At 37.0% G+C, this 23,968-nt stretch overlaps 2 protein-coding genes across 2 annotated transcripts; one reads left to right on the forward strand and one right to left on the reverse strand.

Moving 5' to 3' along the window:
• Positions 1–1,112: 1,112 nt before the first annotated feature.
• LOC116251123 (uncharacterized) lies at positions 1,113–17,028 on the reverse strand. Its single transcript, XM_031625202.2, has 33 exons — positions 16,687–17,028; positions 15,724–15,785; positions 15,507–15,599; positions 15,029–15,200; positions 14,751–14,866; positions 14,527–14,613; positions 14,293–14,409; positions 14,133–14,196; positions 13,859–14,001; positions 12,906–12,953; positions 12,711–12,779; positions 12,394–12,469; positions 12,161–12,288; positions 11,536–11,595; positions 11,349–11,418; positions 11,203–11,267; positions 11,033–11,094; positions 10,817–10,940; positions 10,684–10,741; positions 10,485–10,597; positions 7,981–8,058; positions 7,795–7,857; positions 7,530–7,625; positions 7,321–7,430; positions 6,369–6,558; positions 4,272–4,386; positions 2,878–2,990; positions 2,725–2,802; positions 2,432–2,497; positions 2,204–2,335; positions 2,062–2,115; positions 1,902–1,982; positions 1,113–1,495 (listed from the first exon to the last, which is right to left on the reverse strand). Exons 1-33 carry the CDS (start codon positions 16,817–16,819, stop codon positions 1,445–1,447), a joined length of 3,087 nt encoding a protein of 1,028 aa, XP_031481062.1. The 5' UTR covers positions 16,820–17,028; the 3' UTR covers positions 1,113–1,444.
• Positions 17,029–19,609: 2,581 nt separating this feature from the next.
• Positions 19,610–23,804, forward strand: LOC116249802 (uncharacterized). Its single transcript, XM_031623074.2, has 9 exons — positions 19,610–20,143; positions 20,713–20,793; positions 20,958–21,017; positions 21,442–21,485; positions 22,193–22,235; positions 22,319–22,390; positions 22,569–22,670; positions 22,929–23,096; positions 23,226–23,804. The coding sequence occupies exons 1-8, from the start codon at positions 19,754–19,756 to the stop codon at positions 23,046–23,048; spliced, it is 912 nt and encodes a 303-aa protein (XP_031478934.1). The 5' UTR covers positions 19,610–19,753; the 3' UTR covers positions 23,049–23,096; positions 23,226–23,804.
• Positions 23,805–23,968: the final 164 nt, after the last annotated feature.

Consider the following 23,968-nt stretch of genomic DNA (forward strand, 5'->3'; position numbering starts at 1 on the left):
CTTTAATTACTGTTGTCGGATTGACTGAGTAGCTGCGACCATAACAGTTAACATCCTGCCTTTGTAGTTCATTTACCTCGCCCTGTTAGTAATCTCATATTCCTTATTTTAAATTTCACAAATTTGTGATTCTCATTCACCTTTCCTTGACCTGAACAAATCTATTTTTTTAAATTGATTAGTAATGCGTACATTCAGAATTTAATAATTCTTAAATGGCAAACTCAGGAAACTAAATTGTCCACTTCAGATAAGGAAACAGCTTTCCGTTTATTTAAAATTTGAAATTAAATTAAAAATAAGAATCAGTTCTATATAAGTGGCTAAAATTAAAATATTGGAAAGCATCAAATTCAGTTGACAACTCGACAATAAACAAGCAACCTTCTAATATAAATCATAAATTGATATCATTTTTATTTGTTTGAAATCGAATATCTATCACTCAACTTTGTGAACTTGAAGGCACTAAAAAAATAAAATATATCTGGGAACAACTATACAAATCTTCTGCTGTCCAAGTCTGGCCAGCCGACTAGTCTTTTAAATCTTGTTACACAAGCACTGTTGCAGTTCAGCTCCAGACACTCGATTTAAAAATGCAGATCCAGGAACTGGAAGCCTGAGCAGCATTGAAGAGCAGTTTAAACAACTTCAGTATGAAATTGCAATGTCCGAGATTCCAAACAGAGCCACAGCATGAACTCCATTCACGCGTGAATTCATGTTCTGTTTGGCAACTGTTGAACACTAAAAACACAATACAATGCCTTTAACAGTTCGTACACAAGTTTGTTCCTTTCGTTAGCAAGCTAGCCAACAAACCGTGTCAGAATTTTTACCAATCATGATTCCATCTATACATCATACGACCCCACGCTTACCTCGAGCTTGAACTAGTCAAATAAAAACATCTGAACTAATTAATAAAATGATCGAACTCCTTTCACAAACCTTAGCGTTTGGTAGTTCAACCATGGAACTTGGTAGCTACAGGTTTCCTGAGCGGAAGCAGAAGTAGCAATTCATAAATCGAGAAATTTAAATAGAATCCATGAGAAAAACACAAGAAAGGAACATCAAGTGCTGCAGAGGAAAAGACAGACGGAAACTCGAGCCTCAACAGACAAATGCATTATCTTATACGCTTGAAGTTTGAACTCAAGGTCTACTGAAGATTACACTCGTAACAAATACATTGATTTACTAGGCAAACAATGATGCGCATATTTACAGAAAAGCTCTTCATTTAGCGCATTGTCAAAATCACAGCCCCAAAAGCCGAAGGACAGACAAGTGCCGACTTGAATGTGGCACTCGACAGCAGATCTTTTTTGAGAGAATGATACAGATGGAAAATGGAAAACAAAAGCCAATGAACCTGAACTGACACAAGAATGACATCAGGAAAGCATACATCTCTAACTCAACCAAGAAAGGAATCTCATCGCTTTATTGCAATTTGTATGATGTTTCTTTGTGCTCCTGTCAAACTCTGTCCACAAACACCATTAAAAAAGAAGATTTAGAAAAAAAAAAAAAAACCTTCTTTATGTAAGCCAAAACATTGCATATTGATGCAAAAGAAATGCATATGTTGACGACATGAACTAACAAGCTTGAGACTGCCATGTCATCAACGGCTTTCAACTAATAATCAACATCTTTCATGTATGGGGTATCCAGACAACGGAATGTGCTCAAAAGAACACAAGAATGTCCAAACCAAGCACAATATTTGTAAATAATTTTGCTATTAAAAATATCATCTACAAAATTACCATTAGTTACTCAGAGAACAAAATGCACATAATCGGTTGCCAATTAATTATGACAGTATAATTGACAGTGCAGCTTCTGAGAGGAGGAATTACAGAAGGTTTAAGCAAGAACAACAATACCTGACAAAAACAATCAAAATCTGGCCTGTAGCTGCTTGAAAACTTTGTGATGCATTCCACAATATAGTTTGTAAGATTTATCTGCAAATACACAAAAAATGAAACGCTTTGGTAACAGTTTCCAAGTATTGTAGGATAAAATACTAGGGCCAGTTAGCACCTCATTAAGTGGGTCTCCCTTTAAAAGGCAGTCTTCATAATCATTATCTTCGCTCTGCAAATATGAGTTGGGAACAAATGATCGCCATCAGTGCCTGTAAGTTATTCAGAACATAAAAACAAAATTATATCGCTTATCTAACCTCAAACAAGACTTTCTCCATAGCCTCAAGATGCTCTACTGAAGGTAGAACACTTGATAGTGAAGTTGCTGAATATATCAGAGTCTGACGATCAGCGTCTCCTGCATCCTGCACTTCTTCCCATTCGCTATCCTATAATCATTCAAAAATAGAGGAGTGGGTCCATTGCAGCCCCATAGGAAATAATAATATAATGGATCTGCATCATTGCATATTAACCAAATTTACCTCCTCATCTCTATCAAGGGTTTGCTCCTGAAGTTCAAGTAACATATCTGCCAAGATTGAGAGAATCTGCAGAAATAGAAGTAACATCCAGTAAGTCGAAAAAACAATGCATAAGCATTAGGAAAGGCAGGCTCAAAACATTTGTTCACTACAGAAAAGTGAATAAAAAGAATAAGCCACTAATATTAGACACTCTCGATGTAGAAGACATAAGACTTAACCAAACCTGCTACCAATTAATAATCAAATTTGTGCAACTAAAGGTTTGAACCTCAAAATTCCCTGAAACAAACCTTCACAGGAAGTGAGACCGTTGTCCACTGATCAGGAGATGTCTTTGCTTTTGAGCGAGTCACAATTCCTGTGGACGACTGAGAATTGGAACTTGTGTAAGTATAAGGTGATTCCAGCATCTTATAGTCACTTTAAAAGAAAGCATAAACAACCTTTATGAGCTGCCCTTGAACAAATATGTTTTCCAATTCAGCATGTCGAGAGGCGAGCAATAGAGCTAAAGCAGAAGTTGTAACCTTAATCTGATAACTCCCCTGAATTTCCCCTGCAAATATATCAAATATGAACATAGTTTCAATTAGTAGATTAACATCTTTCCAATTTGGTCAACATATTCTAGTGAAAGGAAATCTGGAATCTTAGTTGTTGAGAGTAAAAAAAGCTCCTTCGAGAGTAATTTTTCGGTAGAGATAGATAGTTCTGAACAAAATATCAATGCAACAGTCTTAAGAGACAAAACATTACATCACGCAGGATAATAGTACCAAAAGACTTTATAAATATTATTTCTTGCTTGAAAGCTTATGCCTTCATAATAACAGAGGCTTGTCTATGACTCTAAAGCATCCTTAAGCACATGGAAGCTAGATGTTTTCACCTCTTTAATTATGTTCACGTTCACCAGATATGTACTTGGTAATAGAAAGCTTCCTCCAGTAGGTACCAGAAACAGGCCAAAACACATGCCATTCAATTCCGATTGTCCATCAATGTGAGTTCCCTGCTGGTCTTATAGTCTATAAGAGTGAGTCTGAATAAGCCCTACGCTTTGTGAGTGCTTTGACTATAAGACGTGCAAAGCCCACAAAGCACTCGCAAAGCATAAGTTATATAACACTTGTAATCAAGTGGTTATCTCAAACTTTTAAACCATTCAAGAAGTGGGATCAATTAATTCTATGATTTCCTAAAAGCAAAAGAAACATTATGGTTGTGAGGATCCTATCATTGACCCAAACCTTGGTAGAATCCAAGCCAAACTCAGGTTCTTAAATCTTCCTTAGACATGGGCCTAGGTCTAATTAACTAACTTTACTTGTTAATAATTAAATTCAAAGGGATTTCAAAGTGCTCATCTCTAAGTCCTAACCTGCAAAAACATGATATGTAGTGCTTTCAAGTTTAACAGGCACTAACAGCAAATAAAAAAAAAGTAAGTGGCCACTACTGAGCAATAATTAGTTCCCTTAAGACCTACAATCTTCAAGCAAACCCATGAATTGTGCTTTCTTAAAAAGTACAGCATTGTTTTGATTAATAATGCTCTAAGCATAACAGCTTACTGATTTCACATGTGACAAAGATAACAACAATCAAACAGAAATTTTGAATTAGCGAAGGAAAAATGTTGAATAGTAAGACATTTAAAGGAGTTGATTAATTGTTTTATGTGGCAAACAACTAGTACAAGCGTCAGGGTGATGTTTTACTTTTACGGTTTCACTGCACACAAAAATGACCAGATTGGTTGACCTATGCCAACATTCCAAGACAAGCCTCGCCTTAACAGGAAAAAATGTATAAAAGAAAAAAGAAAAAGAACTACCTTGCTGCCTAGTCCATTCTGACATCACATAGGAGAGAGCACTCTCATAGCCATTCATTGGAATTCCACGCAACAAATTAATGAACAGTCCCACGTGTGGTGCACATAGATGGACCTGGACAACAAGCGGTGAAAAAAAAGAGCCATAACAATAAACTAAGAACCGTCAAAATACAAGGCCTAATGAATGGAAAAACAGTTTTTGATATAACTTTTTTGCTTCAAAAAACTCACATCCAATGAAGAACAATGCTTATATAACCTAGATGTACCTACATAACTAAGAACAAAAAAGTGTGGGCTTGATTCTTTCCTATGTCATATGGACACTCCTGGAAGGGCACCATAGCTGTGTTGACACGGTTAGACACCAGTGCAGGTGTTGGGATATGGCAGACTCCTATTTTGTATTTTTTGGTATATTTTAACATGTTTTGTCTAGTAATCCATTACTTATGAATATAAACCATTGCATCTGTGTCCGGACACCTAACTGGTATCTTCACCCACAACTGTGCCACACCAGTACCCTATGGATTCTGTCCATTGCACTATGTAGACTACATTAGAGCTTTTTGTCACCAACAAGCCCCAAAATAAAAGACCCTATGGATTTCCAACTATGTGAAAATTTTCCTACAGATTGTTGAGCATTTCATCTTCTACAGTAGCCACTCTCTTGTCTAGGATGACATTGCCCGCATGCAGCTAGGGATGTACATAAGTCGAGTTCGAGCTGACCTGAGCCAGCTCAAGCGCTATAAACCAGAGCTCGAGCTTGGCTGGAGTCGAGCTCGAGTACATTAGTTCAAGCTCAGCTCGGTTAACTCGAGCCGAGGTTTGGCTGGAGATTAGCCAAGCCGTTCATTAACCTCAGCTCCAGCATATGAGCAGTTCGTTAAAAATTAATTTTAATTGAAAGGAGATGCCCAGATTTGAACTTTAAACATCAGAGATTCAGAGTTGCTAGCCACCCCAACACGCCATTGGGGTAGCTTTTCGTTTATGTCAATTTGTTGAAGCATCTTTTACATATTCTTTTTCCACAAACTTAATTGAGTTTAACCGAGCTGAGACAACGTAGCAGGAGCTCAACTTGTTAAGTCAAATAAGTTTATGTCTTAACTCAAACTTGAGTCATTTATTAAAGGAGTCAAGCTCGAGTCGAGTTCACCAAGCAAGTTCAAGTTGAGCCTAAGTTGGCTCAACTCATTGAACATCCCTACATGGAGAAAGCCATTTTACTATTTTTTATGCCAAGGCAAAATGACAAATTTTTCAGAAAGGAAAACCCTTTTAAATCCTGTAAGTTCTCCAATTGCTCATATGGAAATATTTCACTAGCCCCCTTTTTACTCCACCTGAAATGCTATTGTTGCACTGAAATATCATGACTTGCGGTCATCGGCTATTCGATTCACTTTCATTTGTTTTTTTTTTGTAATCAAAGGTTTAGCAACATTAGCTATTTAGCCAACCTCCTTGTGCTTGCATAGTTGAAAAGCAAAATCCAAAAAACATTGTGTGAACTGGACATAAGAGTGGGCAACTTAATGGGCATCTGGGACACTAAACAGTCTTGCCAATGTTTTTCTTTTAATCACTCAACGGATTAAAAAGTTTGCATTTATTTTTTCTAAGATTTAAATGTGTTTTCTACTTTCTTTCATATTATACTTCAACAAGCATGTACTTTTATATGTAAAGGTGTCCATTCTTTTTTTTTTTCATATGTTGACTGTTTGTTAGGTTCCCAATGTTTCTCAGGATATTTTTATTACCATGAGCTGTGTTGCCAAGATACAGTATTTAGACCCAAAAAGGCTGCTTACTTGCAAAGAAAGATAAATAATTAGCTAACTTTCCAGCTTCTACTATTATGCTTCTCCTTGGAAGCATAACAAAACTTTCAAATCCCAAGCATCAATTTGTAGACTATAAAATTTGCAAAAAATTTGATGTCATTCATAAATGCAACAATCAAACAAAAGCTTTCCTACTCTACCAGTCTACCACCAATATCAACTTACAGAAAGAAAAGGGATAATCAAATAACTAAAACAATGAAACCAAACGAAAATGTGAAACAATATTTACCAGCCTTGCAAGCACAAGCAGAATAGAATTTTTCAGTCCAGATATTTGAGAAGATTCCATCCGCTTAACAAGAGCAGCAACGAGGTTCTGTAAATGCTGTTGCATTTCTGAAGGTAGGTGTAAAATAAGTTGCAATACGTAGCCACCAACAAACAGTGATGCAGAGCTGTCCAAATCTGGATTAAGTAGCCTGCATGTGTGTAGACTCCTTAGGTTTTAGAAACGCAACTGTACCACTATATATTGGGTCAGAATTCCGTATAGGCCACAAGACTCCAAACACATTGATAAACTAACAGGATATAAAGTGAATATATCAAATATGTGTGCAGCGGTATATATGCTGGCACTACATAGTATAAACATCAATAACATATAAATAGTTGAACTTTATTAGTTCACATATCTATTCATATTCCAATATTCTTCAGGAACATCATTGCAGTAGATCAGGCTCAACCAAGCTCCACTTCTATTAAAAGAAAAGTCTAAGCCTCTAACTATGCCCTGACTAAGCAAGAAACTTTAACTAAGAGATGCTGGAAGACAATCACACACTATTACAAGGATATGGATATTGAAAACAACCTAATTTCTAAAATGCATGACTTCATGGCCATCTAAAACTCCCCAAGTTACATATTTCCTTAGAGGGTAAAGTATTTTTTCAATTGGACGGCAAGTCCATATGCAGCTGTTTTAAGATCTTCTGTTGTATTGACATATTCATGGCATGATTCTCCACAATTTTCATCCTGCCTATAGCATATCAACAAGTGTCATAAGAGTTGCAAGCCATCAAAAATGAAATTAAACATGATGATGAACAGACAAAACCATGCCATAAGTAGGGAAAGTAACAGCCACATACAGAGCCTATCAAACCCCAAGGCAGAATAAAGAAGACACCACAGTGGCAAAACACAAAAAAGAACAAGGAAGCGGACCATACCTTGAGGCAGAATCAAGAAGACTCCTGATTGTGAAACCTGGTTCATGGCCCCAAGAAAGCATGTCTTGCTTGCCTCCTAAAACAAATGCAGACAGACATTCCGTTGCATTCTGCAGAAGAAAAATTAGATTCAAATACAACGTTGGATAAGTTATAAATCAAATTTATTCATTACCAAACAAGTATGTACATAACCTCCTATCAGTTACCTGAATCTCACCATGATCCTCACTTTGTAAAGTAATCTGGACAACAAGGTCAAAGCAAGCATCATAAGCCTGCTTGACAACATCAGAAGGTGCTTTCTGCAGTAGTGCAACAACAACTCTTAGTAAGCTAACTAAACCAAATAACTCTTAGCCTCTTCATAAGACATAACTTCTAATGCCAACAAAAGCAGCTGCCAGCAGCTCTTCTGCAACATGTGGAGATTAGAAACACAAAGCAGGCATCCAAGTAATCCCCTCTTTGCACCTTTATTAACATTGTCAAGAGATCCAAGGAACCGGCAACTAAACCTTCGGGCTGTTGATGTGGCTGTCAGAAGATAAATGCAGAAGTAAGAACAAAATGTGCAAACTCAATATGGCTATCTGCTATTTAAATAGAAACTAGCAGTGACTTGAGAGTTGAGACAGACATCTACTAAAGAGACAATACATTTTGCAAAATGGGGCCAATTGAAGGCAGGACACGAGAAACAAGAGGCCGCAAGCATCCAGGCATATCCTTGATTGCCTGAAACAAAAACAAGGCATATCATAAATGAAAAACACAATAGCACTTAGAGTTCAGTATAAAACTGTCCAAAAAATGAGCAAGGAGATGGGAAAAACTAAAGAGAGTGTGACAAATCTGTCATCAATATATCACAATGTACATATCCTAATTAGTGAAAATTAGACATGAAATGTCTAATCTCATTTTATGCAGTAACATTAGAATGAACTGGAAACACTGTGAACCATAATTTCAAGACGAGGTATTAGAATAATGCTAGCAGAAGTACTCAACTAAAGCAAGAAGATGCATGGAAGCAAACTGTGTATGAAGAGCAGGTGTTTCCATAGAACCCTAAGCCCTCAATCAAGCCTATTTCGATAATTTTTTTTTACACAAAGGACAACTATGCTCCTCGATGCAGCTTGACCACACCCTACTCGTTGTGGACACAAGTCAAGTGAATGTCTAAAATAGACAGTTTTGGTCATTTTGATGGACAAAGCAAAAGAAACAATTAGAGAGCACGTCAATGGTAAGAAGAAATTGCATAAGCCTACCTAGAAGATTATGGATGAGAGACGGATTGGACAACATCATGCTCTTCATAGAGGGGCAATCATCTAAATCTAGTACTGAGATATTCAGCCACATTCTAAATCAACAAAAAGTGAATAAGAAATTTGTGAACTGCATTAAGACGCAAGTCCCTAAGCCTGACATATAACGTGTCTTTCATTTAGAGATGGAAGTCTACAATAATGCTCAAGGTGACATGGGAAGAAAGGTGGCCGTTCAAACTTCAAACATAGGATAACAAGTTCCCAAGTACTTTTTTTTTAGTTGAATTATTCCTTAGTCGTTCCATCTTTTACATTTTCTTTTTATCTTTATTTTTATCATATTGTTTTATATGTGATCAGAAGTGTGGTAAAATAGGTATGAAAGTGACTTACAAAACTTTGAAGTTTTTTCCAAATAAAATTTTCAATCAAATATGAAATGAAAGTGGATGTGAAAGGAAAATGGTGTTTTTGCTTTTTGATGTAATTGTTTTGACTTTTCTAATGTTGAATTTTTAAATTTTAAAAGAATAAAATTACAATTTTCATATCAGCATATGCACTTTAAATATTAGATTTGTGTCAACCAAATTCGTAAGAAATCAGATCCCATACAGGCAAAGAAGGCAAATGTCAACACGATATCTGATCCCAACCATAGCCTAAGCACAATGATAAAGATGTTAGTAAGCCCAAGCCAAGGTCCACAGCAAACTCACAAAGTTGTATCCAGATGGACAACGGCACCTCAGATATGCATGCTTAGGGTTAAAAAAGACACAAACGAAAGTTCAAAGTTTTTACAGTTACTATGGAGCACTGTTATCAATATCGTTTTCTGAATCAAATTGAAGAGACCGATGATTCAGCAAACCAGCTGAATTGAAGTGAAATTGAAAATGTTCGTGAATTGGATTGACTAAAAAAATTAATTTTTTATTTAAAAAAGCAAAAAGATGAAAAAAATTTAAAAAACACTTTAAGCAGTAATAAAAATAGCTTTAGGTAGTCAAAACAATAAACTAATAATAATAATAATAGCTTAATAGAAATATTAAAAAAAACAAATATAACCCGGTTTAACATAAGATAATAGCTTGTCACCACCATGGCATCAACAATAATAGTAGTAATAATAAACAATAATAATAATCAAAATAACGAGAAGGAAAAAAAAAAGTAGTTTTAACAAAGAAGAAGAAGGACGAGAAGAATGACAAACAAAGAAAAAGAAAGACTGGAAGAATGAAGAAAAAGAAGAGTAACTGAATGATAAGAATAAAGAAGGATCTGGCAAATTCTTGTGAAGAAGAGGACAAAGAAGTTCCAATTAAGAGGAAGAGTGAGAAGAACAAAGATTGAAAGAATGAAGAAGTAGCAAGTTCTTCTGAAGAAGTAGGAACAGAAAAAGGAAATACTAAAACAAAGAAATGGGACAGATTGAAGAATTTTAAAAGCTCTTGTGAAGGAGGAGGAAAAGGAAATGTTGAACTAGAAGAAACAAAGAAACGAGACCAATTTGTTCAATTCATGTGAAGAAGAAGAATAAGGACGAAGCAGAAATAATTAACCAAGAAAGGAACCCCATGACAGATCTGGACAAGTTTCTGTTATAAAGAACCAGGCGGAAGAGGGGGAGGAGGAATAAATACCATCTCCACAATTTGGGAAATGTGGAGCCTAGGACTGCTGTTTTGCTGGATCCTATCATATGGGTGCAGTGTGTGGATGCGGATACGGCAAGTTTCACGATGTTATCATGATGAGACATCATCTCAGGAGACTTAGAACAATCAGACGATGGAAATTCCAATGGCATAAATTTGGAGTCAAAACAGGGTGAAATGAAGAAATAAATTTTCACACTTTCGTCAGACCTACCTCCAACACTTCAACAGCATCAATACTGATCAATGGATCCGAAACATGCTGTGCCCACAAGTTGAGAACCAAAGGAGAAATAACTGGTTCTACAGAAACTATTGCACCATTTCCTGGCATTCAAGTAATACAAAGTCAAGAAAACCAGAAGCAACAATTCACTAAATGATATGGACAACAACATAATACATCGCCACACCTGCCTTTACCGCAGCTTGCAGTGTCTCAAGAACTAAATGCATTGTTTCATCGGAAGCCTATGAAGGAAAAAGATCGCCTTTCAATTCTTTATCAAGAAAGCTAATAATAAAATTGTTCCAAGTCAAACCTACCTGCTTAAGAAGCTCAACTATGGCTGAAAATAGACCTATAATATGGGGCTGCATGGTGTCATAGTTCGAATCCTGCAAAAGTTGAGATAACGCTCGGCAGGCACCTACTTTTACTGGTGGTGGACTGCAGGGCAACAGCGATGTGCAGGACTGATAAGTTTCATGGCAATTGGGATTTTAGGTATTCTATGTCAACATAAAGAAAATGGTTATTACACTTCAGAAGCAATTGCCTGCATAGCTGCAAAAAGAAAATGCTTGAGAGTTGTTTGTCCAACCTGTAAAATAAAGAAACTATGCTCAAGTATTAATTCCACCCCAAAAGTTAAAAAGGAAAAGATGATCACATATTGCTGAACTACAAAGGAAACAATCGCTGGAGTTACCACAGAGGAAAACTTAGCAATTGTTGAAAATATCCTCGCATGGAGAAAAGGAAATTCTTGAACCACTGCAAAATGAATTGAAGTGGATAAACAACAGAAAATTATCCAGAATTTACATGAATGTAAACCTGAAAAACATCCAATACCTATCCCCATATCTTTGGTAAGCATTGGTTCAATGCACCTTCCTATTCTCAGTTTCACTGATTCATCATCCTGCCAAGAAGAATAATGAAATTTGATCTGTAACATCAGGAGGCAGTAAAACATAGGGCCGACAACCAAAATAAAACAAATGGATCATAACACTGCAAGTCAATATAGCAAGCAAACCTCAGGTTCAGCCACCACTTCTGCCAGTGCTCCCAAGGAGAAAATTGCTGCCTCCGCCAGCTGCACAAGGAAAATCAGAAGCACATAAGAAAGCAGAGATATATTACATGTAGCGTTTCACAATCACCAAGAAAGGAACTTCTGAAGCAGCTCCATAACCACTGCTGATATATGAAGTACAAGATACACATAAATGCCACTAATCAATTGATATATGTAGATCTTGTGCACATCCCTGTCACAATTTATATACCCTTTTGAATTAGAACTGCACCAAGTATTGCATAATCTAACCTATAAGTCCATGACCCAGAAAAAATCTCTTGGTGGATCACTGGATCTTTGAGTAAAAATATAGAATATGGATGCACTTGTGAGGTCATATGCATAGCATGTGCATCATCCTGGTGGCCCCTGGACACCTTGTCCATAAGATTTCAGTAAACACTAATGCTAAAATCAAGGATATGATGTAAGATAAGGGCTGAGAAATTTTGATTCAGAAAAATGATTTTCTTTTACATATATACCTAGTTCATAAGTGCCAGAATCCACGTTGATATCAAGCTCACAAAGTAAGAAAAAAAAAACAGAATTTTAAAATATCAGAAGTCAGGTTACTAACTTTCCACCAACGACTGGAACCAGAAGCTTTTGCTTGAAGAGATTCACTGAATCGATTTTGAGCAGCTTCTAGAACAGCCTCAATTCCATCATCATAAGCCTTAACAATCTCTTCTAACAACAACAAACCTGATTGTAAACAAATAAGGTAGTAAGTTACCCAGTCAATTTTAGAAAGATGGCATCAAATTTATAAATGAAAAAACAATTAAAGAAATAAATAACAGGCAATACCAGAAATTCGACAACTATAAGCCATGTCATCCTCATCAGCAACATACTGATTAGCATCAGCCACCCATGTCTGAACCTGCACAAGTTTAAGAAGACCAAAAAGTAAGGAAAATATTTCTTCACCTAGAAGGATTAAGTGATCAAATGGACTTGTAAAGTTTCTAAAATAGCAAAATAATCTTGGCACTCTCAAGCGAAAAACTAAAACCTTCCTCAGAACAAAACTAAAGATATATTAAATGCCATAGAGCATGTACAGCAGAAAAGGTATTCTTGATTGATTGTATCATGAAAAAGAAAAAATAGGAGTAATCTACCTGCTCTTCAGTCATTTGCAGAAAAGCAACAGCATAATACAGCAGCTCCTTAATATTTCCCTGAACAACCTGGAGAAAACCATGACCCAAAAAACAAAAGTCACCCTTACAATTTTAGACATGATTCCGCATGGCTGAGTGATAACTGATAACTCATCATTTGTACCACAGTAGCAAAAGAATACAAACCATTACCTTACTCAGCTTCCTATCACCAACAACAGTGAGAAAGAACTCAAACAACTGCAGGAAAACCAACACCATAAGAAGGATATCAACTGTAAAAGGTAATAAAACTGGTCAAAGACTCAAAATCAATCCACAATGGTCCACTTGTATGTGTTGCCTTGGGCAATGAAATGTAAGAAAATGTGTTTGGAAGATCGATGATAGCGCTACAATGAAGTAAGAAAGATGTCAACCTCCAGAAATACCTTAAAGAGGCATTTACATTTTCCCAGACCCGAAAATAAGATGCAGAAACTTGGAAAATAATACCTGTTCAACAAATCTAATTGTAGATACCATAAAAAATGGTACTGATTGTATATAGATAAAAAGTTCTGCATTCAGGAAAACTTGCAGAAATCTGGACGGTTTCCAGGATTCCAGAAAAAAAACCACTAAACCACCATTTATATCAGTACATTGCTCCATAAGCATAGGATGCAGAAAGAAAACAGGCCAGTTATGGACAGATTATTAGACAACAGTCAAAATCATATTTGAAAACATTAGACAAAAAAATTAACCTGAATAATTCAACATTTGGTATCTTCCTGCTATATTATTCATATCCAAATAGTTCACTGAATTATGGTACGTGTGGTACCAAACATGGACAAACTGAGCAAGACAAGCACTTTACATTGTGGGTCACCTCCACTTAAGCTGTAGTAGCCATGCTGGCTTGAGTAAGAATTAAGCCTGGCTATTTCGATCTATATATAATAGTGTCAATGGTCCCAATTGCCTTATTAACTTCTTCGACCAAGTAGCACCAGGTGAAATTTTGAGTTTCAGCTCAATGGCATTTCAAAAAGTGGTATCTATCTTTTTATAAAAGTGCTTTTCCTATACTTTCTCAATTAGATGGTCTTATGATTTCTCCAAGAACAATAATTTGTACAACGTGATTACGGGATTACCTGAATAACAAAGGCATCAAGACTTGTATCTGCACCATCTGAATCAACTCTGCCAGAATAAGGATCTTCTGTACCTTGTATTGATGATAATTCATATACTCGCAAACATGACACAAAAGTTTGCCATGTAGAAGCCAGGACAGCTATAAACAAAGAAAAAAATGTTAAAGTATATAAACAACTACGTATATATGTATATCAACAATTGTGTATATATGTATATACATTCATGTGTGTGTACGCAGAAAGTTTGTATGAGAAAATATAAGTTTACCAACAAATTCTGCTTCTCCAAGGCTGCGGAAACTTTGAATTAACTGAATCAAGCACTTCAACACCTGGTTGAAACTTAATTAGTGACCACCTGAACATATATCATATATGAAATAAGCTGGTGTGAGAATCAAACAATGAAATGCAAAATGACTGCCCACCTCCATCCTAATACCCCAATCATCTGGATCCTCAGACTGCACAGGAGCTTGCATAATAGATGAAAACTGTTCCATCCATGCCTTAAACATTGGAACCATCAGCTCTCTGGTTTCTGACTAAAGAAAAGTAATGGATCAATTTGAATCACCATGTATTAGATCCACATGAGATTAACCAAATGCAATATACTTTGGTACTACATATATTCTGCATGTAAGCAGATGGAGCTGTACCTTGTAAACACCAGTCATCGACCCCAATGTAGAAATGCAAGAATGAACTATTGAAAGAGCTTTAGTTCTCATATGCTTGTTATAGATCTGGACATGTTTTATGGCAAATATATTAAAAAACTAGTGACTTCATACATAAAATTTATCAATTTCTTGTCATGTTATTAGCAGGCAGCAGCTGAAAAAAAATTTATTTAATGCTTCAAATGGCTCTACAGACCAACCTGATGAGATGAAACAATGGTATGTAAATGAGGAAACAAAAGTTGCACCAGTCTTGGAACTGAGGAATCATCCAAGTCACCAGATAGAAGAGCCAGACATCTCAATCCTCCATGCACTGCAAAGTAAAGGAAATAAAATAAACAGACAAAGAAAAGATATGAGACTAAAGAACAACATGTCAGTTCATAACAGACCAGTTACCTGTGTATATTCTTACAAAAGGGTTCAGGAAAGATAAATGATAGACATACATTACAAATACAACTTCAGTCATTACCCGCATGGATATTGCTCCGGTCAGTAATCAGCTTTAAAAGAAATGGCATCAACTCAGGCCATTCCTCTGGCCAGTCATAATGTGCAATGGACGCCACTGCCATGCTAGCAGCAGTGCAGATTTTGCCATGAGAATCATCCAATGCCAGAAGCAGGAGATTTCTTATAGTAACCTGACAAGTTAATGCAAAAATGGCTCAAAAAGATATATCATAGAACAATCTTCAGAAACAAAAATGCTTAGAGGAATCATTGTACATTGACTGTATACTTGATAACTTCCATGGAAATTATTTGGCATGTTCATAAGACATGAAAGAATGTCCTGCCCTTTACAATTTTGTTTAGGATAAGGATGTGCTCAATAAATGATAAGAAAATACACTTGCATGTAATTTGTGCGAGATTTGAATGCACCAGCCAAGTAGCATATTTAGTTGCAAACTGGAAACAAATAAATAAGTGGATTGGGGCTTAACCTTTTCCATAGGTGGAACCAGAGGGTGCGTGTAATTTGGGTCATCTTCCTGCCAGTGCTGTTTGACAAACTGCTTCAGCAGGACTGCAGCTAAGTGATCAGGTCAAGTTCCACCTCACACACGATTTTTAAGATATGTGTCAAAATGAACTGAAAGGCCAATACAGAACACAAACGACTACCTAATAAATAAAACTATATTTTTTCATCTAGGATATCTGCCGCAGTCCAAAAGGAAGTTCTTTGTTGATTGTGACTTTAGATAATGCAACCCCAAAACCTTCAAAGAAATAAGCAGCGGAAATGTATGAAAATTGTGTCAGTCATACACAGAGAGTAATGTAAGTATTGGAAACAAAAGCAAAAGATGTCCCTGTTTAAATCGATTGAAGGGTAAGAATATAGAGATGCCCTGAATCAGGATCTAATTCCAAACCATAGCATCAAATAAACAAAGAACAGACAAATTATTGAAGAACTGTGAGACCTTAAGTCCAGTGACACGTTAGTTATGTTTACACATTCATAAGCTCAACCAATCGTCTGTCGAGATACACCCACTTTTCCATGCATTTGCCTTTTCCTGTTTCTTTGTTTACTTTTGGGTTTAATGGTCCATCCATGAAATTCGAACTTTGTCTGAAATAGTTTACCACCAAACTCGATCACCAACCAACTCGCGACAATTAGCTAAACATTTAGCAGGCTAATTAAGCTCATCTGCAATTATAGAAATTTCTGACGGTAACTTCGTGATACCTATAAATCAGACCAACCTGCCGAGCAACATTTGTGAACTTGTTCTATGGGATGAAAACTAAATAAATAAGTAGACATTTAAAAACAATCCCTAGTTCCACAAAATGATGCGCTGCCAGCGCAGTCCAAGTAAACAATTAGCCTAGACTATCTAAACTTTCGCCCGGACCGACTATGTTCTCCACAGCCATAAAGAAAGCTCGGCCACGCGGAAAAACACAATAAATGAGCCCAAGATTTCAAGCCAACATCAAAATCACGTTCAAAAGAATCCGTGCGGCCAAACCGAGACCATTAGACACAACTCTTGGCTCTAAAAGAACGAATCGAATAAGTGTTTTAAAAATAAGAGCACCCCCAGTAAAACAAGGAAAAGCAAAATAAAAACACCGAGTTGATAGATAAGTCGATGGCTTCGGTACCGGGCTGAGACGAGGCTTCCCTTAAGGAAGCCTCCGCGAAGGATCGGACGTCCTGATTGGGGTCGAGCGTCGCCGTGAGGCAGTTGAGCAGCCATTGCTGATCCCGATCCATCGCGACGCTCTGACCCTCCATCCACCGCCAGAGCCTACAATGCAACGGTAAAGACCCCAATTGAGCAGTCGATCGACCTCTAACCGGATCGTTGCCTCTCGACAAAGTAAGGAGAAGAAGAGAAGCGATGGAGGACGAAGAGGGATCAGAAGGAGAGCGCGTGGAGGGCCAAGGCAAAAATGGAGAGAAACTCCACACCCTTTTCTCGTTTCTTTTCCCCTTCTTTTTCTTTTTCGTTTTCCCGCTCTCTCTCCCGCGTTTATCAAAGGCTAGGGTAGGAACGTAAAGGGGTCGGTTCGAGTCGGATCCACGGCTTACCAGATTCGATTTGGTTGGATTCTCCAAAATCGGATCCGGATTCAGACTTAAATTTCTTAAAACAGATCTGAACCTACAGGCGAGACCCGAACTTTACAGTAACCAGGTCGGATCCGTATCTGGTCTTGGGTCACCTGAATGGTATACCGACTCTGAGTCAGATCATAATTCAGATCTCTTTCCTTTTAATATATCCAGTTTTGATTTGTAATTGGATCTTTCGGACTCATTGATATCTCAGCTTTAGAACTGTTCTTGCATTCCGGGCCTCGATTAAGTTTTGGATTCCGCTGAGGAGATAGCAAACGGGTCCACGCATCACCCGATGTAAACCGGTTTATAAAATATCAGACAAGGTCGAAGAAACCATAAATTTACAAAAAAGGACGCTTCGCTTTTGGTAAAAATTAACAACGTTCGCTTTTCATTTTTAACGCCCCTTAATCGAAAAGCATGGTGTAAGAAGGGTGCGGTTGAATTAAAAAAATAAAAATAAAACTCTACGGTGGATATTGTTGTTTCTCGAAGAGCATTGTTTGTGAGCCTTCGATGATAATGTTTTCTTTAATTTTCATGAGAAAAATCTTTTGAGAATGAATGTAGTCGTAGATCAATTTCTATAGAAAACAAAAAAATAAAATGAGGGTGAATGTAGACCAATTCTTGAAAGACAAAATGTTAAGAAAGTCTGGATAGAGTTAAAAGAAAAATCTACGATACTTATGATACTTAATTAATTGATCATGAAGGTTCTTTGTACAAGATGATTAGTACAATTGATAATGTTGTATGAGTTAAATGACCAAAGTGCCCTTATTGGTTAAACGGAATCCCCACCAATCTGCTCTCCTTTCCTGATAGTAAAACTATACGTAAAAAAATAAAAAATAAAATCGCCGTATAAAACTACCAAAAAACTATTCTGATTAGAGCATGCGTTCCCATGTCAGCTGCGCAATATGGAAAGTGCCGTCGAAGTACAATGCTTAGATGTAGTTTAATACTTGTGATCATGCATTTCATTGTCAATCTCGACTACAATGTATATTTGAATGCTTATTACTTTGTGCTTGTTTATATTATGGAAGTTCAAGTCTCTGCATGTTCGCTGAACAACTAGCAAGAGTGAATAAAAATGAACTACGTTGCGGTGAGAAACCGGTTTCCTTATTCAGGTCTCCAAATGTGCATGCATATCTTATTCATTTATCTGTGTTTCTTTTGCTCAGTTTTTCTCAAAACATGACTCTTTATCCTAGTTAAATACTTGTCTCGTATATATACGAGGAATTCGGTCATCGTGTATGAAGTTCTATGATGGATTTCAGGAATGATTTCCGCATTGTCCACCATGAGTAGGCACATCCATTTTCACAAAAGTATAATGGAACTCAAATTCATATATCAGATACTATTACAATGATCTTATATGAGCACACCAACACGTAACATAAACAAAAAACAAAAAAAAAAAGCAGCAGTCCATCGTATATATATCCGGCAGCCAATCAACAACAATAATTGAAGAAACCGGTTCATCGAGATAGGGCTGTGTTCCAGCAGTCCCTTATTAAAGAAGAAAAAGAACTGCGCGTCATGTAGAAAATATATAAAAGTTCCGCGACATTTTTAAGCATTTGACTTGCTTGCAATAAAAGTAAATGATTACTTAAAATTTTAATGGAAGTGCCAAAACATGTTAAAAAGCTTTATGCAATGTTTGCATGACACTTAAAAAAAACTGTTTTGAAGGCAAAGCCAGAAAATAATGTTTTGGAGGCAAAACAACTTTTTTTTTTTTGTTGGGTTCAGTGTTTGGGTAACATCAAAACCAATAGCTTAAGTAGAATCAAATTAGAAATTTCAAGTTAGCAAGACATAAGAGTCCAGGGGCGGGCGGGCTGAGGTCATGGCCCCTCCCCACCTTAGGTATTCAGAAATTTAAAATTTTACATATATTTAAAAAAAAAGGTTTGACATGTGTAAAAGATGTGAAAAAATAGATTTTGGCCCATGTTAAAATTTTGAAACATTTATTGAATATAAATTTTATAGCTCAACTCTTATAATGACTAGGGTCAAGGGGCATGAACAAGGACAATAACTAGGGTGGAGTCAAGATAGGGCCTCATGGACCTTAGTCCCACTTCAAAAAAATATTTTTCTTAAATTTTATTGTAAATTTTAGAAAACTTAACTTGTTATATATAAAAAATTTGAAAACTATTTTAAAAACTTTAATTTGATCCTCCTCATAGTCCACCACAACAACAATGGCAATGAAAATCGTTTATATTTTCCTGGTTTTCCTTCTCATCAAACATGTATTTACTTAAGATCCGTAAGATCTAAGATCTATGAATGTCAAATTAAACCCTCTCATTCCTTAAATCAGACATATTATTCATACAAAAATGAAGATTATAAGTATGGCATAAAAGAAACCTTGGTCATTAGACAAGTTATTGGACATGGATCTGCAATTCAACCGAATCAAGCCTTCTCGCTTTCTCTCGTCCTTACATCTTCTCTTCGTCATCCACATACCCCATACAAAAGGTGCTCTGATCGTTCGAAAATTTCCCTCTTCTTCCTCCTCCCCTCCGATGACCAAAATCACTGTTTCCTTTAATCGTCATGACTTCTGTGTGTCTTCACCCCAACGAGCGATTCTATCTGCATAGAATCTCCTATCTTTCTATCCATTCCTCCCGTCGGAGGTCTACTTTCCTTTGTTTTCAGTCAGGAATAGCAGTCGAACGCTGCGCAGTTCGTCGTATCCACAACGGCTTCCGTCTACCTGTTCCGTATTCTTACTTCCATGAATGGAAGATCAGAAGCCCTAAGGCAGCTCAGAGCGAGTCCACCGTATCTTTGGACGAAAATTCGGGAGGAGGTGAGACTGACAATGTGGAGATATCCCTCGACGGTGACGTGTACCGAAGCACACTTAGGCTCGTCGAATGCGCGATGTTTGCAGCCGTCACTGGTTTGGTGTATTACCTGAGCAATTCGCTTGCCATCGAGGTTGGTTTCTTCATTTTTCTGGTGCTATTTATTAATTGTTTCGGAGTTACTGAGCTTGAGTCAGAGCATATAATTGATTACCCATAATCAGTGCAAGAAACGAATGCTGTAAATCAGATTTTGTTATCGTTGCTGGACGATTAATAACATAATTATAACGTTATAGTGCAATACATTTCAAAATATGAAAATGGGGCATTCGTTTTTCTTTATTGTTTTGCAGTCCATCCAGATAGAATAGAAGATAATTAGTATGCGATCTTTCTAATGCTTAACGCCGAAAGACATTCGGTTTGTGGCGTAGTCTAATACTGGCGCTGCAGGTTTCCTTTTTTTTTTTTCTTCTCTTTCCCTAAAACAATAAAACCGTAGCACAAATATATTAAACATTGTATAACATGACAATAAATATAACCAGAAGTTTGAATGATCAAATTTAATGAAGACGATACGATGCACAAAATGATTGTCTACCTTTCTGGTTGCTCGGTGAATCCTTATTACTTGTTTATTATTTTTCTGTTTTATCTTTCTTATTCAGTGCGAGAAACGCATGTTATTATTTGCAGAACTACTTTGGTTGTTTCTTCTCATTGCCGATAGTAATATCATCCATGAGATGGGGCCTCGCTGCAGGTAGAAAGACTATGGTATGATCATTTAACATTTGTTTCTTACTTCTTAATGTAAAACACATCCCCACCATTCCATGTTTATTCCTTTTCACAAGTATAACTGCTAACTGCTAAGCTGCCCAATCTACATTATTGTGAGCTATCATGGCAATATTGATTAGGCCTTGTTTTATATACAGGTTGCTACTGCTATGCTGTTGCTCACTTTATCAGGTCCATTAAAGGCGTGCACCTATCTTGTAAGTATATTACTCTAGTCGCTTGGACTCTTACCATGCAAATTTGTATCAACATGACACCATACTTTTTGTGAATATGGTACGAAATATATGGGTATAACTGCGGACCGGACCTTGATGTTGAGTCCTGCAGAACATGGAAAAAGAAAAAAAGACTTAGCAGCGGCAGTGAACTGCTGCTAGAAGTCTTAGGTGTTTAATTTTAGTTTTCCTGTGGCTAAAGGATTTTTTTGCTCTTTATATGTGTATACGGAGACATATACTACATACATAAAAACATACATGCATATATGCATATTATCTCTGTGTACGTGTATATTTGTTATTCATTTGTTGGCTATATGTTTTGCTGGATGAGAAATATCAGTTGAATTGAACCATTTGAATATATGATGATCGTGATTGCTTTTCATGCTTATTGCAGCTCATGCATGGAATTCTCGGCCTGGCCATGGGTTCCTTGTGGAGGTAGGAAAGTTGTCTTGTGATGCATTTGTTTCTGGATTTGTTAGATTGTAAATGCAACATCCCAAGTCTGAGAGTGACATGCAAGATAGTTGATGCATAAGACTTTGGGGAAGTTGGATGGCTATAGATGCCTATGTCTTATATTACCTTCTGTCTTGGTTCGTAGCCTAGTTTGGGTGGCGAACTGAAGCTAGTTAGTTATAAGGTGGGTACAAATCCACCTATTCAATCTCTCACTTCAGTTTGGGGGTGAGTTGCTACAGTAAAAGGTTGTTTGTCTTGTAGAACTAGAGCACACATGAACAGAAATGGATAGTTGGGCCCAGGTTGGTTAATCCAGTAGCATGCTTTCATTTTACGATGTCTCTTTTTTTTTTTCTCCCTTCCTTCGATCTTGTGATGCTCATGACTCATACTCACAGTCTGACATTGTTTTGCATTATCAATCAAGATTATTTGAGATAATGTCATTAATTGCTGTTCCATATAACATGTAACAGTCCATCCTGATGCACTGCTGCTGCTCTGGTTCACTTCTAGGTAGTGCCCAGTTTTGTACATGTGGCAGCAACACACTGATGGCTGAATTTGTTCACACAAGCTGTCATTGTTTTACTGTTTATAACCTTTTTTCTCTGTCATAGTGGTTCATTGCTTTATTTTTTGGTTTGGCTGTTACAAATGGTTACCTTCTATTTCTTCTGTAGGTTGGGTGCTAATTGGATGCTTTCAATAACCTTATGCACATTGGTAATGCCTTTTCTTCTATTCCATCTATGTCTTGATGTTTTGCTTGGCAAGAGTTAACTGAGGCATGTTTGCTGATAATGCAGGTTCGAGCAACAGGTGCATTGGGCTATGTTCTGCTATCATCATTCTTGTTGAGAGAAAACATTCTTTCACTGGTGAATATCTAATAGCCATTGTGATAACAAGAACTTGGTTTTAGTGTGTTTGCCATTTCAGTATCTTGATCCTCATACTGCCAACTTTGATGAATATTTGATGTTACTTTAGTGAATCTCCTTGCAAAACCTGATTCAGTGAATTGTCAGTGTAACCTGTTCACTTCATCTTGTGCAGATTGCCATAAATCTTCATGCTTCCTTGTCATATATGCTTGCTGCTCTGGGTGTCAATGTTATCCCGTCAATGAAGACAATATATACCATATTTGGGACTTTGGTTTGTAAAATATCCTACTCCTTTTGTCTTCTTGTTTAGAAAATTAGATTGCTGGTTTGGACTTCACATACTTCAGGCACTACACCTATCCGTAGGTTGTAGCACAAACTGAAGCTACTCGGCTGTAGTTAGATGAGTCTACTGCCAACTAAATGTAGCACCTGTGTCAGCCTCAAGTCTAAATGTCTATTGTTGGTCGTTCCTGGAGTACACCTAGATAGACTGTTAAATTGAAACTTGTTTACCTGCCTTTGACAGCTCCTGCTCAACTGTGGATTCTTTGTTTTCCTGTTGCACATGCTCTATGCCGTCTTCATCAGTAGACTTGGAATGAGGTTCTCTTTAGTATTACCTGGATGGTTGGAGAAAGCTTTGTGATGGCAGCTTGGCAAATAGATCATCTGGATGGTTCATCATTATCATGACGTAAGTGTTTTCTTTCACATGCACAAGAATTCATGGTTTATGTCTTTTCCTTTTGTCATTGGGATGCTTATTAGATTGATTAATGGTTTGATTGTGGTCGTAACAATTTCTCCTGTACCTTTATTCCAGACGAAGCATCTAAATGCAAATACCCATTTCAAAATTGTTCTCCGAGTATGAAACATAAACCCTCAACAGGATCATGGTAGTTCGAGATTCATCATCAGCCGTCAGGTGCTGCTAGCCAAATTCTTGCGAGTATATCCACTTTGGACCCTGTAGTTTGAGTTGTTCAACTTCAGAACCCAGCTCCATGGACTAGCTGCTATCAGGCGTCCACCATCATGGCTAGGTGTATGATGCAGCGACTCTGAGTGCTCCTACGTGTTATTTCACTCTTCTTGCTTTCACCACAGCAAACTGTTGGTGAGGATTCTTCATTATTATAGGATCCCATCAAAACGGTTCCTTGTCTAATTGCACGGTAACAATATTGAAAAAGGAAAAGAGTGCCTTGCTTCGGTGGATGCCTTCAGTTGCTGAAATCGGAGAAAGGTACTCATATAACAGAAAGATGCATAAATTTCAATTCTTTAGCCACGTATTCCTGGTTGTATGTGCTGATCTGTTGTTTTTTGCTTACGAGAGACATCATCATCAACCTTATCCTGTCTGCATATAGTTACTGATATAACCACTTGTACATCATTGGTTTTCTCGGCTGAAATCACCAAATCTTGTACCTGCTTTTAGATGTGTTGAAAGGAATTGGCGGAACCTTTGCCTTCTGCTGTGAATGGCAAAGAAATAGCAAGGGATACTTCAAAAAAGGAACTTCTTTTTTTTTTTGTTGGGGGGGGTGGGGTTGTGGC

The sequence above is a fragment of the Nymphaea colorata genome, chromosome 3 (genome assembly GCF_008831285.2).
Source record: "Nymphaea colorata isolate Beijing-Zhang1983 chromosome 3, ASM883128v2, whole genome shotgun sequence".
Lineage (NCBI taxonomy): Eukaryota > Viridiplantae > Streptophyta > Magnoliopsida > Nymphaeales > Nymphaeaceae > Nymphaea > Nymphaea colorata.

What these genes read in the sequence shown, in the direction of transcription:
- LOC116251123 (XM_031625202.2), bottom strand. Translation starts at nt 16,819, where the DNA reads ATGGAGGGTCAGAGCGTCGCGATGGATCGGGATCAGCAATGGCTGCTC. An exon ending in TACCAAAGATATGGGGATAG is followed by an intron (nt 11,268 to 11,348) that starts GTATTGGATGTT and finishes TTCATTTTGCAG; the next exon opens with TGGTTCAAGAATTTCCTTTT. An exon ending in AGGATCATGGTGAGATTCAG is followed by an intron (nt 7,431 to 7,529) that starts GTAACTGATAGG and finishes TTTCTTCTGCAG; the next exon opens with AATGCAACGGAATGTCTGTC.
- LOC116249802 (XM_031623074.2), top strand. Translation starts at nt 19,754, where the DNA reads ATGACTTCTGTGTGTCTTCACCCCAACGAGCGATTCTATCTGCATAGA. An exon ending in CTGCAGGTAGAAAGACTATG is followed by an intron (nt 20,794 to 20,957) that starts GTATGATCATTT and finishes TTTTATATACAG; the next exon opens with GTTGCTACTGCTATGCTGTT. An exon ending in GCCATGGGTTCCTTGTGGAG is followed by an intron (nt 21,486 to 22,192) that starts GTAGGAAAGTTG and finishes TTTCTTCTGTAG; the next exon opens with GTTGGGTGCTAATTGGATGC.